The sequence below is a fragment of the Echiichthys vipera genome, assembly GCF_963691815.1.
Source record: "Echiichthys vipera genome assembly, chromosome: 9".
In the NCBI taxonomy this organism is placed as follows: domain Eukaryota; kingdom Metazoa; phylum Chordata; class Actinopteri; order Perciformes; family Trachinidae; genus Echiichthys; species Echiichthys vipera.
In genome coordinates, this window is record NC_139834.1 from 23532271 (window position 1) to 23546301 (window position 14031).

The 14031-nt window shown below is 40.2% G+C and overlaps 1 protein-coding gene across 2 annotated transcripts in view; it reads right to left on the reverse strand.

Moving 5' to 3' along the window:
• Positions 1–14031, reverse strand: part of sema3h (sema domain, immunoglobulin domain (Ig), short basic domain, secreted, (semaphorin) 3H) — a 61237-nt gene that overhangs the window by 31561 nt on the left and 15645 nt on the right. For both annotated transcript variants that reach the window (XM_083920660.1, XM_083920659.1), the window contains exons 2-3: positions 6851–7005; positions 140–202 (exon numbers count right to left, since the gene is read on the reverse strand). In XM_083920660.1, the coding sequence (XP_083776786.1) occupies positions 140–202; positions 6851–7005 (218 nt within the window). The remainder of the gene's footprint in view (positions 1–139; positions 203–6850; positions 7006–14031) is intronic.

Consider the following 14031-nt stretch of genomic DNA (forward strand, 5'->3'; position numbering starts at 1 on the left):
TGCACATCTTTGTAAAATATCGTGTAACACAGTAGTTCCTGTGGTACATATTGCTGTGCTTATGCAATCTAGTGTGTGTTTGTGTGTGTGTGTGTGTGTGTGTGTATGTGTGTGTGTGTGTGTGTGTGTCTTGAATCACCTCTGGATCCTTCCCAGCCATGAGACATTCTTGGACACGGTCTGGACTGGCTGGCCAGAACAGCTACAGAGAGTAAGAGGGATAAAGAAAACAAAGAGGGAGAAAAGTAGATTTAAAAACTGTTTTTATTACTCTCTCCATATCCCAGATTAAAGGCTTTTGGCATTGGCAGGTGCTTGACAAGAAGGAGAAACAGGGAGAGTCTGCAAAACATGACTAATATAGACTTTAAAAAAAAGGCAGGAGGAGAAGAGGAAGATTTTAATACCTCTTGTGAGGCAGCTTTAGGGAGGAGGAAAAAAAAAACCAATTGGCAGCACTGCTGAGTCCTAATGATGAGTCAGAGCAGCACTGATGGTGGCTACATGACAGAACAATCTTTTGACCGTGACTACAGCCTTTAGCCACAAATGCATGTGCACCAGGGTTAACATTTTTGCTGGTATTACAAGTAATTTACCAAAATAATTAATAGCATAACATTATGTAACTATGTTAGCTACCTTAAAATACCAGCTTCAAACACTGTCACTACACTGACTTATAACAGGCAGATTGGTGCCTTTGTCATCCCCACAACTGCCTGAACGCTGGTTCTTAACATTGATTGTGCATAAAGATGAACGACACATCTCCGATTCTTCCCACTATACAAAAGTGAAGCCAAATATCTCGATTACAGACGCCACCATTTTGTTTATTTTGGAGGCAGAGTTTCCTCAGTAGGGATCAGGCAGTGGAGCAGTGTCCTCGAAGTCCGAGAGTCGATCACAGCTGCAAATTGTGATGTTTCACCCCATTTTTATATTGTCAAATAACTAATTAACACTGAACTTATTAGAATAACTTGAACTAACATCAGTGTGATAAGAACTACATAAAATGACAGAAATCATCTGGGGATTTTTTTGTGTGTATGTATTTAACCTTTCTGGTTTCCCCCATGTCCCATCGGCTAACATGAAGGGGTTTCGATTTATGACCTATACTGCAGCAAGCCACCAGAGGCTGATCCAGATGTTTTGGCTTCACCTCTGGGGAGCTGTCAAGACGTCCATCAAACGTCCAGATCACCCGGCAGGGAAAACTGCTACTACTATATATAATGAAATGTTTTGTAGTTTGCCATCACCTGTCCTGCTAGGCCTCGGAGCACCGCAGCCTAGCGTGGTGTCATCTCTATTGTCCAACGCTTGTTGACAGTGAAAGTTCTGATTTTATTGTTGTTTGCACTGACTGTTCTTATGTTGCAGCACTATACTTGGATTTGTGGTGTCATAATTGTTTTATTTGGAACTTGCATGGTAGCCTCTGTGATTTATTTAGTTTTATTGCTATTTAAATGTAGGCTATCATACTGCTATTTAAAATATATGTTCTGTCGTTGTTCTATATGTATTATTCTGGAATATTAACATCCATATTGCCTGTCAAAGGAAAAAGTCTAGGCTAAGCCCTGATGTGCACATAATCCAACTATTGTCAGTTCCAGTTGTGTCAACTGGATCGTTACAGCAGTAAACTACTGCTGACTGTGGCAATATTAAAGACTCCTAGCTTAGGATGCTATTTAATTGTGGTTTAAGACAACGTTTGAGGGCCCCTATTGAAAATCTAAAGACTCAAATAGGTTCCAGCTCTTCTAACTTAGTTCTATGTCATGTCAGATTTATTTTCCATTGCCACAAGTTTTCAGTCCATCTGATGTATATAAGTTTTTATAGGACCCGACAGGACCTAAGAAGAATCAGATTGTGTTAAAAGAACAGCACTCTGGCTTGGAAGAAAAATGTTGGCTGATTTGTTTTGGTTAGACAGTTTGCCCAAACAGAAGCCAACATACGTGCCTCCTTTTCTTTTTCTGATCATCAGTCAGCCCACAGGCTGGTTCATTATACTTTAGATTTTATTTTCTTCCACATGTATGTAGGCTCTTTGCCATGTGCATCGCTGCCAAATAAGAAAATAAATGACACTGTTTCAAAAGAAAAAGAGAGGAAAACCTCTCCAATGCAGAAGTAATGGAACTTGTCAAATGGCTCAGGGGCAGACATGGATACATTAAGCCTTTCGTGAAGGCTTGAGACATTTATTCGCTTTTTTAAAACTGGCTGAATCACAATGTCTGAATAAAATTCCCAGGGTTTTAAAGAATCAGGTCACATTTGCTCCAGGCCTGTTCAGGTTTGGACTTATTTCTGATCAGAAAATGGATGACTTCACCACTGGACTAATTTGTCAAAAACTGACTAAAAGCTTCTTGGAACTTGTGTAATTAAATCAGCATGTGTCCTGCATTTGTTGTCTTTCTCACATTAAAGTGCATCGTTTGTGTGCATGTTAGCACAATCAGTATAAAAATGGAGATTATTCCACTTCTAATTCATGTCAAGCCGATTGGTCAGGAAATAATACATGAGGTATAGATAACAAGAGAGAGAAGTGTGGCTTACTGTCAAATAGCAGCGACATGACTAATCTAAATATTTTCCTGAGTCAGTCATTCCTCCAGAGACCGGAGCGGTGAAGCAGAGATTGAATCGATACAATAACTGATCGCCCTTACTTATCTCTACATACCATAGAAACTGTGAAGTTTACTGAAGGAAATGCACTTAACTTTTGTTTTAGTTCACATTGCTTTAAAATGGAAAGTGTCAAAATATCAACCCGAATGAAAACTCTGATGCGTCCTCATTAACAGTTAAAGAACATGATCTGTGCATGGATGTTGTGCTCTAACAGAAAACTCTCAAGTTGCTGTATTGTTTTGTTTTTCCCTTATGAGTCTGAATTTGATTCATTCTATACAATGTGACACCAACTATTGGAAAGTGATTCATGATAAATGACGGTGCTTTCAGGAAACAATTTCTTCTGGATGTCCAGTAATCGTTCCCTGCTGTTGTCATTCCCGCAGAGCCCGCTGCGGAGCCGAGACGATCAGATTAGATAAAAGACCACGTTCCCCCTTATCTCCAAATACCACACACTGAGAGGAACATGGACCACCACTAAATGATTGTCACCAGGTAAAGACTCTGGTTAATGGAAATGTACGCAGAATGTAGAATACACTGATAAGAAAATAAGGAATTATACGAATCAAACGAGGAAAAACTAATGTTGAGAAATGACACATTGCTGTATTTTGGAATACCAGTGCTGAAAAGGTAAAAAGATAAACGTAAATAAAAGAAGTAGTGAGAATGAATAAGGCAGAAATATGCAACAAAAAGCCACAACCCCACTTGAACCCTTGGTCACCCTTTGTGTAATGTGGGTTACCAGCTGTAGACTCACACAGAAGGAATGCCATGAGGGTTTTTTTGACCTGATCAAAGAAAAATATGACTGAAGACACCAGCATCACGTTTGGCACTCGAACAGGAACTGATTACATGTCCATCTGTGTGTGCCAAAATCCCTTTTTTTGAGTCAATAAGACTGCACATATATATCAAAGTATGCGTTAAGTTTAAATCATGAAGATAAAGAAATGAAAAAGGAGGAATACGTTGGTCTCAAGCTGCACTGATAAGCTCTGGATGCCAGTAGCAGAGAAAATAAACAGAAATGTAGAGAATATGGCACTGTCCGTGGTTTAACACTACAGGGGAAAACACTGCACACAGGCTGGAACAGTATAAACAGACTATAAATACTGAATGTACAAATATATAACTTTACAGCCAGCACAGAGCCGAGTTATGAGTTGACTATGACTATCTATCCTTTAGTTGGCCCTCTGCCTGGCTGAGTGGGTGGCTGGCCTGCTTGACTGCTGTCTGTCTATCTGTCTGTTTCACTGGCTGTTTGCCTGCTTGCCGACCTGTTTGGCTCTCTGATAGCTTGCATGTACATCTGACAGATGAGGGCATTGATGAGGGCAGCGTTATGAAACGGCAGTACTGTCGCTGTGACCCTGAACTTAAGCGGTTAGCAAACCGTCAACATGTCTGTCTGGATTGAAGGTGATGCTGCAGGAGGAACCAAGATACTGCACTGCAACAACCCACCGCTTAAGTGCAATAACTTATTCTCCGTCAATTTTATTTTACTTGCATTCTTCTCTCTACTTTATATATATTTAGCTAAGAAGTTTATTGTTTACTGTCTATTGTTTACCTTCTATATTTAACTAAGAGTCTATGGTGTACTGTTTTATTGTTTTACTTTCTATATTTATTTAGCTAAGAGTTTATTGTTTGTCTTTTACTGTATTTCTTCTTTTATACCTTTTTTATACCCAATTTTCCACACGTGTTCTGTAAGCTGCTGGAAATTCAATTTCAGACTTGCAGAAGTCATCCCAAAGGGATCAATAAAGAGAAGTCAAAGTCGAAGTCTAACCCTGTAACTTATATCTAGAAGCCTTTGTTGACTCTTCAAAAGAAACCTGTGCACCTAAAAGTCGTTGTGTTTCCTGCTTGGGTTCCTTTGAGTATGAATATTGCTTACATTAATTTTGAATATGTTTTGTCATTTGTACCAGGTGAGTACATGGTGAGTAGCAGGGCAGGAGTTTAGTGTGCAGCGACACACAGTTACACTGGGATTGTGATTGACCGTCATTGGGAGTGACGTGTGTCAGGGTGGGAGCTTGACCAGCTGAATGAAGAGAGGGCAGTGCAGAGCAGGGGGTCTGCCTCAGGGTTTTAAACTTCATATCATTAGGCTTCATATTATCGATGCCAGATGAAAGTCATGGTCCTTAAAATTTTGATACCCTTACAAGAACTTGATTAATCTACTCCATCAAAAAATGTACAAAAGCAGAGGCACTCAGTGGTATAAGACATCAATAAATATGCGACAGAAAATATAATAAAGGGCTGCCCCCTAAAAGTCAGTGAGTGGAATCATCCATTGGAGGCCCCCCAATCGACTTGTAGTGCAACCTAGAGTTGGCTGTGGCGCACGGGGTTGGAGGAAATGTACCGGTGAGATGAGAAGATCCTCTAACACCGAGCTGCCGTACCAGACCCACTGAGTTGAATCCCTCGTGCACCCGTTGAGAAGTGTAAAAATATGTTTGCTTCATTATTAAACTGCTGAGGGCTGCATTTGATGGCCACATGTTAATGTGGTCTAAATCATCACTGAAACTCATGCCAATGGACTTTACTGATTACCAGATAGTCTACATGGGGGGGTATGATATGGGTACAGCCCTAATAAAACTATTTGTTAACAGGCTGCTCACAGGTTAATGTGTTCACTGGTGTTCATAACTTGATCCACCTTTCAGCTGTTGCTCTCTCACGGCATAATATCACTCCGGCGCCAACAAGAGTTCTGCTGCTCGTCAGTGAACGTGTACAGTGGTCGAGGTAGGAATGTGAGAAATGTGCAGAAAACAATTTGCGGTCTAACTGGAACCCATTATCATGCTATCTGTTAGTCTGCTTGGAAAGTTACGAAAATTAAGCAACAGGAGCTTTATACCTCATTCAGGGTGTCCAAGTAGTAGTTAAGTAGAGTACATATGGGTTAGGGTTCGTGTCCAAATGTCCATATAGTATTTTTTCTGACAGAAATGGTCCTGGCACTAGCCGTGGGTTTTGTTTCTATGACAACAACATTAACATTAGCTAGGTAGCTAACTTAAAACTACGTTAACAGAGGGCCGAGTACACAGCAACAAGCTTACAACTCGTACGGGGTCAATACTCATCACCAACATTCAGTGTCTGGATGATCTGCTCCCACAAATGGGCTTTTCTGTCTTTGTTCTGATATTTTCCTGAAAAAGGAAGCGACAGAGCAGCTGCACAAAATAGGTGGAGTGCTTGGAAAAAAAGAAAAAATGTTAAGTGGATTGGATGTTTTTCTTGTGTGATTTTGGATGTTTGGGTGTCTATTCTTTTTACCTTGTACAAGCACAATAAGACGTACAAACACAAAAACACATATGTCCTGTTGCACAGTCCTACCCATGGTGTCTATTCCCATGATCAACAGGTGGTGTTGATTTTCCAAGATAGACTGAAATGTGCCAGCAAAGGCAGGAAAAAGGAAGAATGTCAGCTATTACATGGATGTAAACAATGCAAAATTTGAAATACATATAGTAATGAATATATGAGAAAGGAAAAGGCTTGTTAGACCTAAAGGAAACACACAATTCGTTTTGTAGTAAAACTGAATGTAAACATTACTTTAGTTTAAAGAAAATACCAAAGGGTACCTTTAAGCTCCACAACTAACACAGGTGTGTTAGGCTAAATCTTTTCAAATATTCACAAATAAACTAATAAAAAAGTCCATATTTTGGAGAGGTTGAATGAAATGGTGACACTGCAGCTTTAATAGAGTGGCCAAGTCGGAGCAAGATGAGCCAGTGGTAGAGACTGTTAAAATACTGTTTCTGTCAACGTGGTGTTTCTGTCAATTCATATTATTATGAGTTAATAAAGGTAAAAAAAAAAAAAAAGAAAACAGGAGAGAATGTATTTCTGTATTAAAAGAAAGGGATTAGAGAAGGATAGGTGGTCAGAGGTATGTGACTTTCCTCTCCCTCATATCACCAGTAATTAGTCCCATCAGAACCTGACCCCTGACACATTAGTTATCTGAATCTACGATGTGTTTATGTGTGTATTATGTGTTTATCTCCAAGCCTTCATCAACCCTCAGCTTGTCTGCAGTATGTTTGTATTGTACCTTGACTCAGATGGTATGAGAATGTGTGTGTCCTCCCATTCTAACCTTGCGTGGGTTCTGTGTTATGTCGTCCAGGCTGGTAGACAGCAGACTATCTTTCATGGCCACGTACAGACGCCTCCTGTCTTCGTCAGGCTGCAGGGAGTGCAGGTCTCCTGCCACCAGAGGCAGCGTCAGCAGGCGGCCATTTTGGATCAGCTCTGACAGAAGAGGGGAAAACAAAATGAAGGATTATAATCTGCGGAGATTGACTCGTGGCTTGTTGTAACATAATCTGGAAGAAATTAACCTGAAATACACTTTCTTGCAGAGAGTTAGATGATAAATTGATTCCACTGTGATGTTTGTGCATTAACTATGGAGCTCGAGCCAGGAGTCGATTAGCTTTATCTTAGCATAAAGACTGGAAGCAGGGAAAACGGCTAACCTGGCTTTCTACAAAGTTCAAAATACTCCAGCACCTCTAAAGCACACTTATGAAACGTACGGTCTTGTTGGTTTGGTTGGTTTATTCTGTACACAAACAAGTATCTAGCTGCTACTTCTCATCTTTATGCTAATTTAAAGTAAGCTAATTGACTCCTGACTCTGCATAGGGGAGAGTAGAGTCAAGTTTTAAATGTTCCCAAAGGGCAATTTGGTTTACACGCAGGCAGGGTTATAAGGAACAACAATAAATACAAAAAACATAAAATAAAAAAACTGAAAGGCCAAATGCAAATATCTATTGTGAAGCAAATTATTTGTTCAACAGACAAAAAAATCTGAAAAACTGACATGTTTGGCAAACTTTCCCACACCCGCAGCATGCATCAACTGTCAGTGGCTCTTATCACACTGGACACTCGGGCCAAACAAAAGGAAACTAGCATGTATCTTTTGTGAATAAACAAACACAGACACGCTGAACCTGAACTACATCTCCAGACAGATAGTATGATAACGAGCGATTCTGAAAGCACAGATAACGAGCGTGCAGCTTAAATGTTTTTTAAATGATTACATTGTTGCTTACTATAACTATGAGAACTATGAGAACACTGCACGTCCGCCTGCCTTGTGTTAACTTTCATATTTTAAGTGCCAAGTTTTCTTCAGTGGATTGGACTTGGCATCAGCTTACAAAGCTAAAAACATAAACATATAGGCTTTAAAGCAGCACCAGGCAGGGCTTCACATGTTGGCAGCTTTTAATAGCAATGAGAGGCAGAAAGAGCTTTTAAAACATGGTTTGAACTTCAAAACCCAGAAAACTGTGCCCATAAAATTAGTAAAATGTGCCCAGCATACTTTTGTTTAGCAATCTGGCAGTTCCAGTGATGCTTTTACTAAATGATACCAAAGGGACCAGACGCAGAAGAGTCATTTTTCCAATCTAAAGCCCTATTTGGACAGGATTAGTACAATGTGGGGACGTGGGGAAGGTCAATTTCACCTTGTCTAAAATGGGGCCTCAGGTAACACTAGTCCCGTCCGAATACAACCCTCTGTAAAATGTATGCAGATAGTCCATCCTGTCCTGTCATTACGTAGTTTCCACACATTTTATAGCATGGAGGCGCTTGAGGAAACGCTCATCACTTTTTTTTAGATAATTCATTTTGTTATATCATGAAGCAAAGTAGCATGCACATGGCGACAGGGAGGTGACTTAGTATGTTAATCGAGTAACCCCTTCCACCACTGGCAGAATACAGGTATTTCTTAATCCCGAGCAATTTGGACATTTATATTACAGACATCCTCAGGTAAGATTACTTTACCCCACGTCCCCACATTTAACTTCTCCTGTCCGAATATGGCTTTAGTGTATAAATCAATCCCTAAGGAGAAAATGGGATATAACACATCTTGTTATTAACATAAATGATTGCCCAGTGTAGCTTCAGCACACAATATTGGTTCACTCAGGGGAAAATTTAAAGGGATTAATGATGTATCATCTTTCACAGCGGCACTCTTATTAAAAGAGAGATCATTTACAGCTTTGCATCTTTCATGTGGGGGGCATTCATGTGGTGCTTCTTCCTTTGCAGCGATGGATTACCTCTCTCAAACATACAGTGTGTTTCCTAAGGAAGCTGAATCTGAACTGACACAACGATCATGCACAATATAATCTGGTCATTATTCCTTACAATATCACGGCAGTGTTAATTTCCAGCATTAAACTTAGACTTCTCTTTATTGATCCCTTTGGGATGATGCCCTCAAGGAAATTGAATGCACAAGCATGCACAACTTCACGATAATCAATCATTTAAACACTAATTTAAAGTTCTACCAGTGTCAGCCGATTTTTGAAAGCATCAACATTAAATGTAAACCTGTGATGACAGCTCACTGATGTAGTTCTGTGTTTGTACAGACACATGGCTGTTGACGTATCTATTTCCACTGCAATCTGAAGAAGGTTAAAAGTTGAGAGGCAAGCAAGATTTATTTATTTTGCCAGGATCATCTTCAACTTAGAAAAATAAGCCTTGAATGTTTTTTTTCACTCAAATTCACAGATGATTTTTCACAGGGGAAAAAAAATGAAAAATGATCCTGACAAAAACAGAATATTGCTTGCCACTTGGGGCTTCCATAGAGAGATACTCTAATTATTCAAAAACACTACTATGTTGTGGGATTTATCAAAGGGTTACAAAACATCTTCTCACTGTACCTCTGCTTTGCCCATCTATCCATCAAAGTATAAATATGTTTGTTAACACATCACTGTTGCTGCCCATTATTTCATACATTCTTCCCATGCAGCCTTGCCTCTCCAAACACATGGCAATTATCTAGCTGACTGAAGCAGATGTTGAATCTTAGAAAAAAAGACACTCTGCTGTATCTGTGCTTTATATGCTGCTGTTACATATCATGTTAGTTAGTGTGTGGGTTTCATAGAAAAACACAAGAGTCGAGAAAAGATGAAGAGATTCAAGATGAATTAAACATGTTGAGGAGTGAACACTGAAGAGATGGAAAACAGGAAAAAAGATGATACTGGCAGACTTGGTGAAAAGTGGGACGCATGTGAGGTGCTAGAGATCGATGTGAAAGACTGAAAAATAAATTAGACGAGACAGCTGAGAAGGACTGTGAAATGATGACAGGCTGGAAATAAAATGCAAGGATTGATGAAGGAATGGTGAGAGGCAGACTGGGGTGAGAGGAAGGGTAAATTTGCAGTAAACATACTTTTCAATTTGTTCAAAGTAATACTCAAATGAGAGCAAGAACTTCTGCGGCACCAAATAACCCCGCTGGACTTCTGAAAAAGCATCGGTCTGAGATAACATTGGTGCTCTTTGTTAGGATTGAGAATGAGAAAGTTTTTTCTTCATATTTGGTGACATTGTCATTATATTCTGACAGACCGTTTGTGAAAACAATAATGCATGTCTACCTCCATCTTCCATTCCAGTCTGTTTCCAGAGCCGTCTCTGGTCCTCCTAATGGCATCTGCTAGTTTCCACTAAAGCCCCCCAATATATGCAATGCAGTAACAGAATCTAGATTCATAGTTGATCAAAGCTGCCTGGTTTGAGCATGAACAGATACATAAATGGAATTAATGCTGTAGAACTTTTTTATTGTCTAGTTTGACAGACATAACGGTCATAACGGAAAAAGAACATAAATAAAATTACTTTAAAGCAGATTTTTTTTAGCGACTATAGACCTTTGTACTCGCCAATACCGAATACCTCCGTACTGGAACAAATCTACTTCAGACATGTCTTCTGGAACCACATTCATGTGTTTGGAAACTCAAAGTCCTTTTTCAGTCATAACCTTTTGTGCTTGATCAGCACCAGACAAAGAGAGTGAGGGAAAGTCCATCAAGCTCAATTAAATTTACACAAACTTGAATCTAATTAATTTGGACCTTATCCACATTAATCAAAATGTCTAACATTGTGGGGTGACGACAGGTTTCCGCAACACTGCCCAATTAACAAGCTACATGCTGTGAACCCATGTGACTTTTGTTTACAGTTGCTGGCTAGTCCAGATTATGTGATCCCAACATCACCGAATATTGAATATTCTGTCTCTTCTCTCTTTCCTTCTCTTTTTCTTCCTCCCCAGCCGGTCAAGACATATGGTCGTCCTCCACGGAGCTGGGTCTGTTCGACGTTCCTGCCTGTTAAAGGGAAGGGTTTCGATGCCACTGTGTGCACAAGATTGCTGTTGCTACTCATGGGGGAATTGTTGGGTCTATTTAAATCATAAATAATTCATAAAGAGTGTGATCTTTACCTACTCTATATGTATAGTGTCTTAAAAATAACTTTTGTTATGAATCGGCACTGTAAAAAAAATTGAATTGAATTGAATTGAAAGTCCACTTTTCTTTTGGACCAAAGAAAACTCAATTTGTTGAGTCTGATAACTGTATTGCATTGCTTCTTTCCATCTGCATTTTTCACAAAGTAAATAGTAAGAGCTGTAGAATAGCAAAGGTAGATAAAGTCAAAAAGAGGACTAGGGGGTGGGGGGGTGGGGAAAATGACAGGACAAAGTGACAACAAGATGAAAATGGTCTGATGTGTGAAGACAGTTACTAGATGAGAATGGGGTAAATGTCAAAACATGACATGATGACAGACAGGTGAGGAGGAAAGGAAGATGGGGGGGCAGAGGGAAAGAAATTTTGATGGAAGAAATTAATAAATATTGATGGATTGTGATGAGGATGAGCAGGAAGAGGGGGAATGGGAAAAGGTAGGTGGGGATTGGGCAGGACGGGTCGATGAGGGAAAAAGAGAAAGCTCCTGTAAAAATCACACTGCGATGACAGGGCCGGGGGGGATGATGGGCATATGAGTGGATTGAGGACGAAGTGGAACCAAGTGAGAAAGGAGGATGAAGGGGAAGAGAAGCCAAGAGCGGGAGGGAAAACTCTGGTGTAATAACGGAGGGAAGAATGACAGATAGATAGGTGGATGGAGGAGGAAGAGGAGAGGGGTGAGAGAGGCAGATGAAAAAAGAAGAAAAAGTGAGAGGGAAAAAATCATATGATGACAGGGTGAGAAATGATGATCGGATGGATGACGGGTGAGGGGTGAGGGGAAGAGAAGGAGAGACAGAGTGCCTGTGGGAGAAGAGAGGAGTAGAAAAAAAATGTCAGAGAAAAAATGGAAAATGAAAGGCAGAGACTCAGGGAAGGTGAGAAAGGGGCTGAAAAGTCAGGATGAAGAGGAAGGAGGGATGGAAGAAAGAGCGAGGCTGGAGACAGCAATGAGAGGAACCGCAATATGCTGACAGTCGGAAGAAAGAGATGGATGGGCAGAGAGAAAATGAGGAGAGAAAAAAAGACAGGAGAAGAAAGGAAGAAATGACTAAATGGAAATGGAGAGATAATTTGAAACAGAGAAACAGTCACAGTAGGAGAGGTAAATAGTAGAAATCTATACTTTGGCTCAGCGGGAAATCTCTGCTTATTAGCCATCAGGTTCTTTGTTATTATTCAGCAAACGTTCAGAGAGGTAAATTGTTTTGCTCCACGCTGATATTGGCTTTGTTAATTCCAGTGGGTGCATCGGCAGCACAATGAATTAAACTACTTTCTGTTTGTTTCGTTCAAGGTTAAGTTTGTTAGAGCCACCACACCCCCACGTCTCAGCAATGAATTTAACAGCAAAATGTTTGGAAAATCAATTGAAATGATGACCCAAACTATGTAGATTTAAACCAGGTTGTAAACATATTATTTTTTCCTTTTGTATGAGACGAAACCCACTGAGACGAGCCATAACAACGTGTACAGTGCTTGGCTAAACTGATCATTTTCAGTTGATAAAGAGGCAAATTACCTTAAGTTTAAAGAGAATGATAGATACAATAATGACCTCGGTAAATAATAACCTGTGTATAGGATAGGACTCATCTAGCAGAAAAAGCACAGGTTTAAATAATAACATTAACAATGGCTCCATCCCATTTAGACGTCCCAGAAAGCCAAACCACTGAGCCAGCGTGAGCAACACCAGGCCCTGAAACAGCACACATAGCTGCAATGCCGTGATTATTATTGTTCGTAATAACAATTGTTCCTTTTCTTCTATGAAATGTTTGTCGTGTACTGCTTTCAAGTGGGGTTGAGCTTCTGATTTTCCATTTACCAAGTGATGAGGGATTCACAATTTTGTAAGTGGAAAAGAAATTCTGATAGCTCCAAGTTTGCAAATTGTTCTGCATAATCATGTTCATGGATGTGGCCATGACCTGGTTTTTACCTGTAACATTATGCTGAATTGCAATAAAACACAAAGTCGTTCACTCCAATCTTAAAAACAGAACGAGGCCGTGTCAGTTTTTGTTTTCAGTCGTCTGACAGTGTTTTCACAGGTTTTCACAAATATTTGAATTCAAAATCCATTTAAAGACGCAACATTTATGACGCCTGTTTTCACAGGGAATCTAACCCTGGTGCGATTCATGCTTTGCTCTGCCTCAAGGCACTTCATCTGAATTACGTTCTGTGTGCCACAAGAGCGGCATGACCTCGCTTAATTCAATATAAAGGAAAAAGCTCAGCTTAATTGAATGTGAAACCACCTCTGCAGTGGAAACACCAGCGACATTCAGCATCTGTTACCATCACGAGATCCTATTGGGTCAGACTGAAATCCAGCTCACATCCTCACTTTAGAGTGCATTAAATCAGCATTATGGCAGAGGATCACGCTCAAGATCTGCAAGAGGGAACTGAGAGTGGTTTTGTAAACACACACACATTTTTCTACGCAGACAGATACATTTGCAAAGATAGAAAGTGAGTGCAATTGGTGAGTCAGCACCACATGTTCAAGGCTAATTTAGATTTAGCTTCCACACACAAAACCCACAACAAATCTCTAGGTTTGGATACAGCTTCTTTATGCTGCACACACCTTCACACAGGCATTTTTTGGTCTCCCATCTTGACCTCACAAAGATGAATGGCTGTTATTCACTATGAAAACGAACTCCACCACTCATGAACGCGCACACACACACACACACACACACACACACACACACACACACACACACACACACACACACACACACACACACACACACACACACACACACACACACACACACACACACACACGCACACACACACACACACACACACACACACACACACACACACACACACACTCCACACCCTTGACTTAGTCGAGAAACACCAGCTGCACCTACCCCACCCTTACTCTTGGGACAGTTGCCTTGGA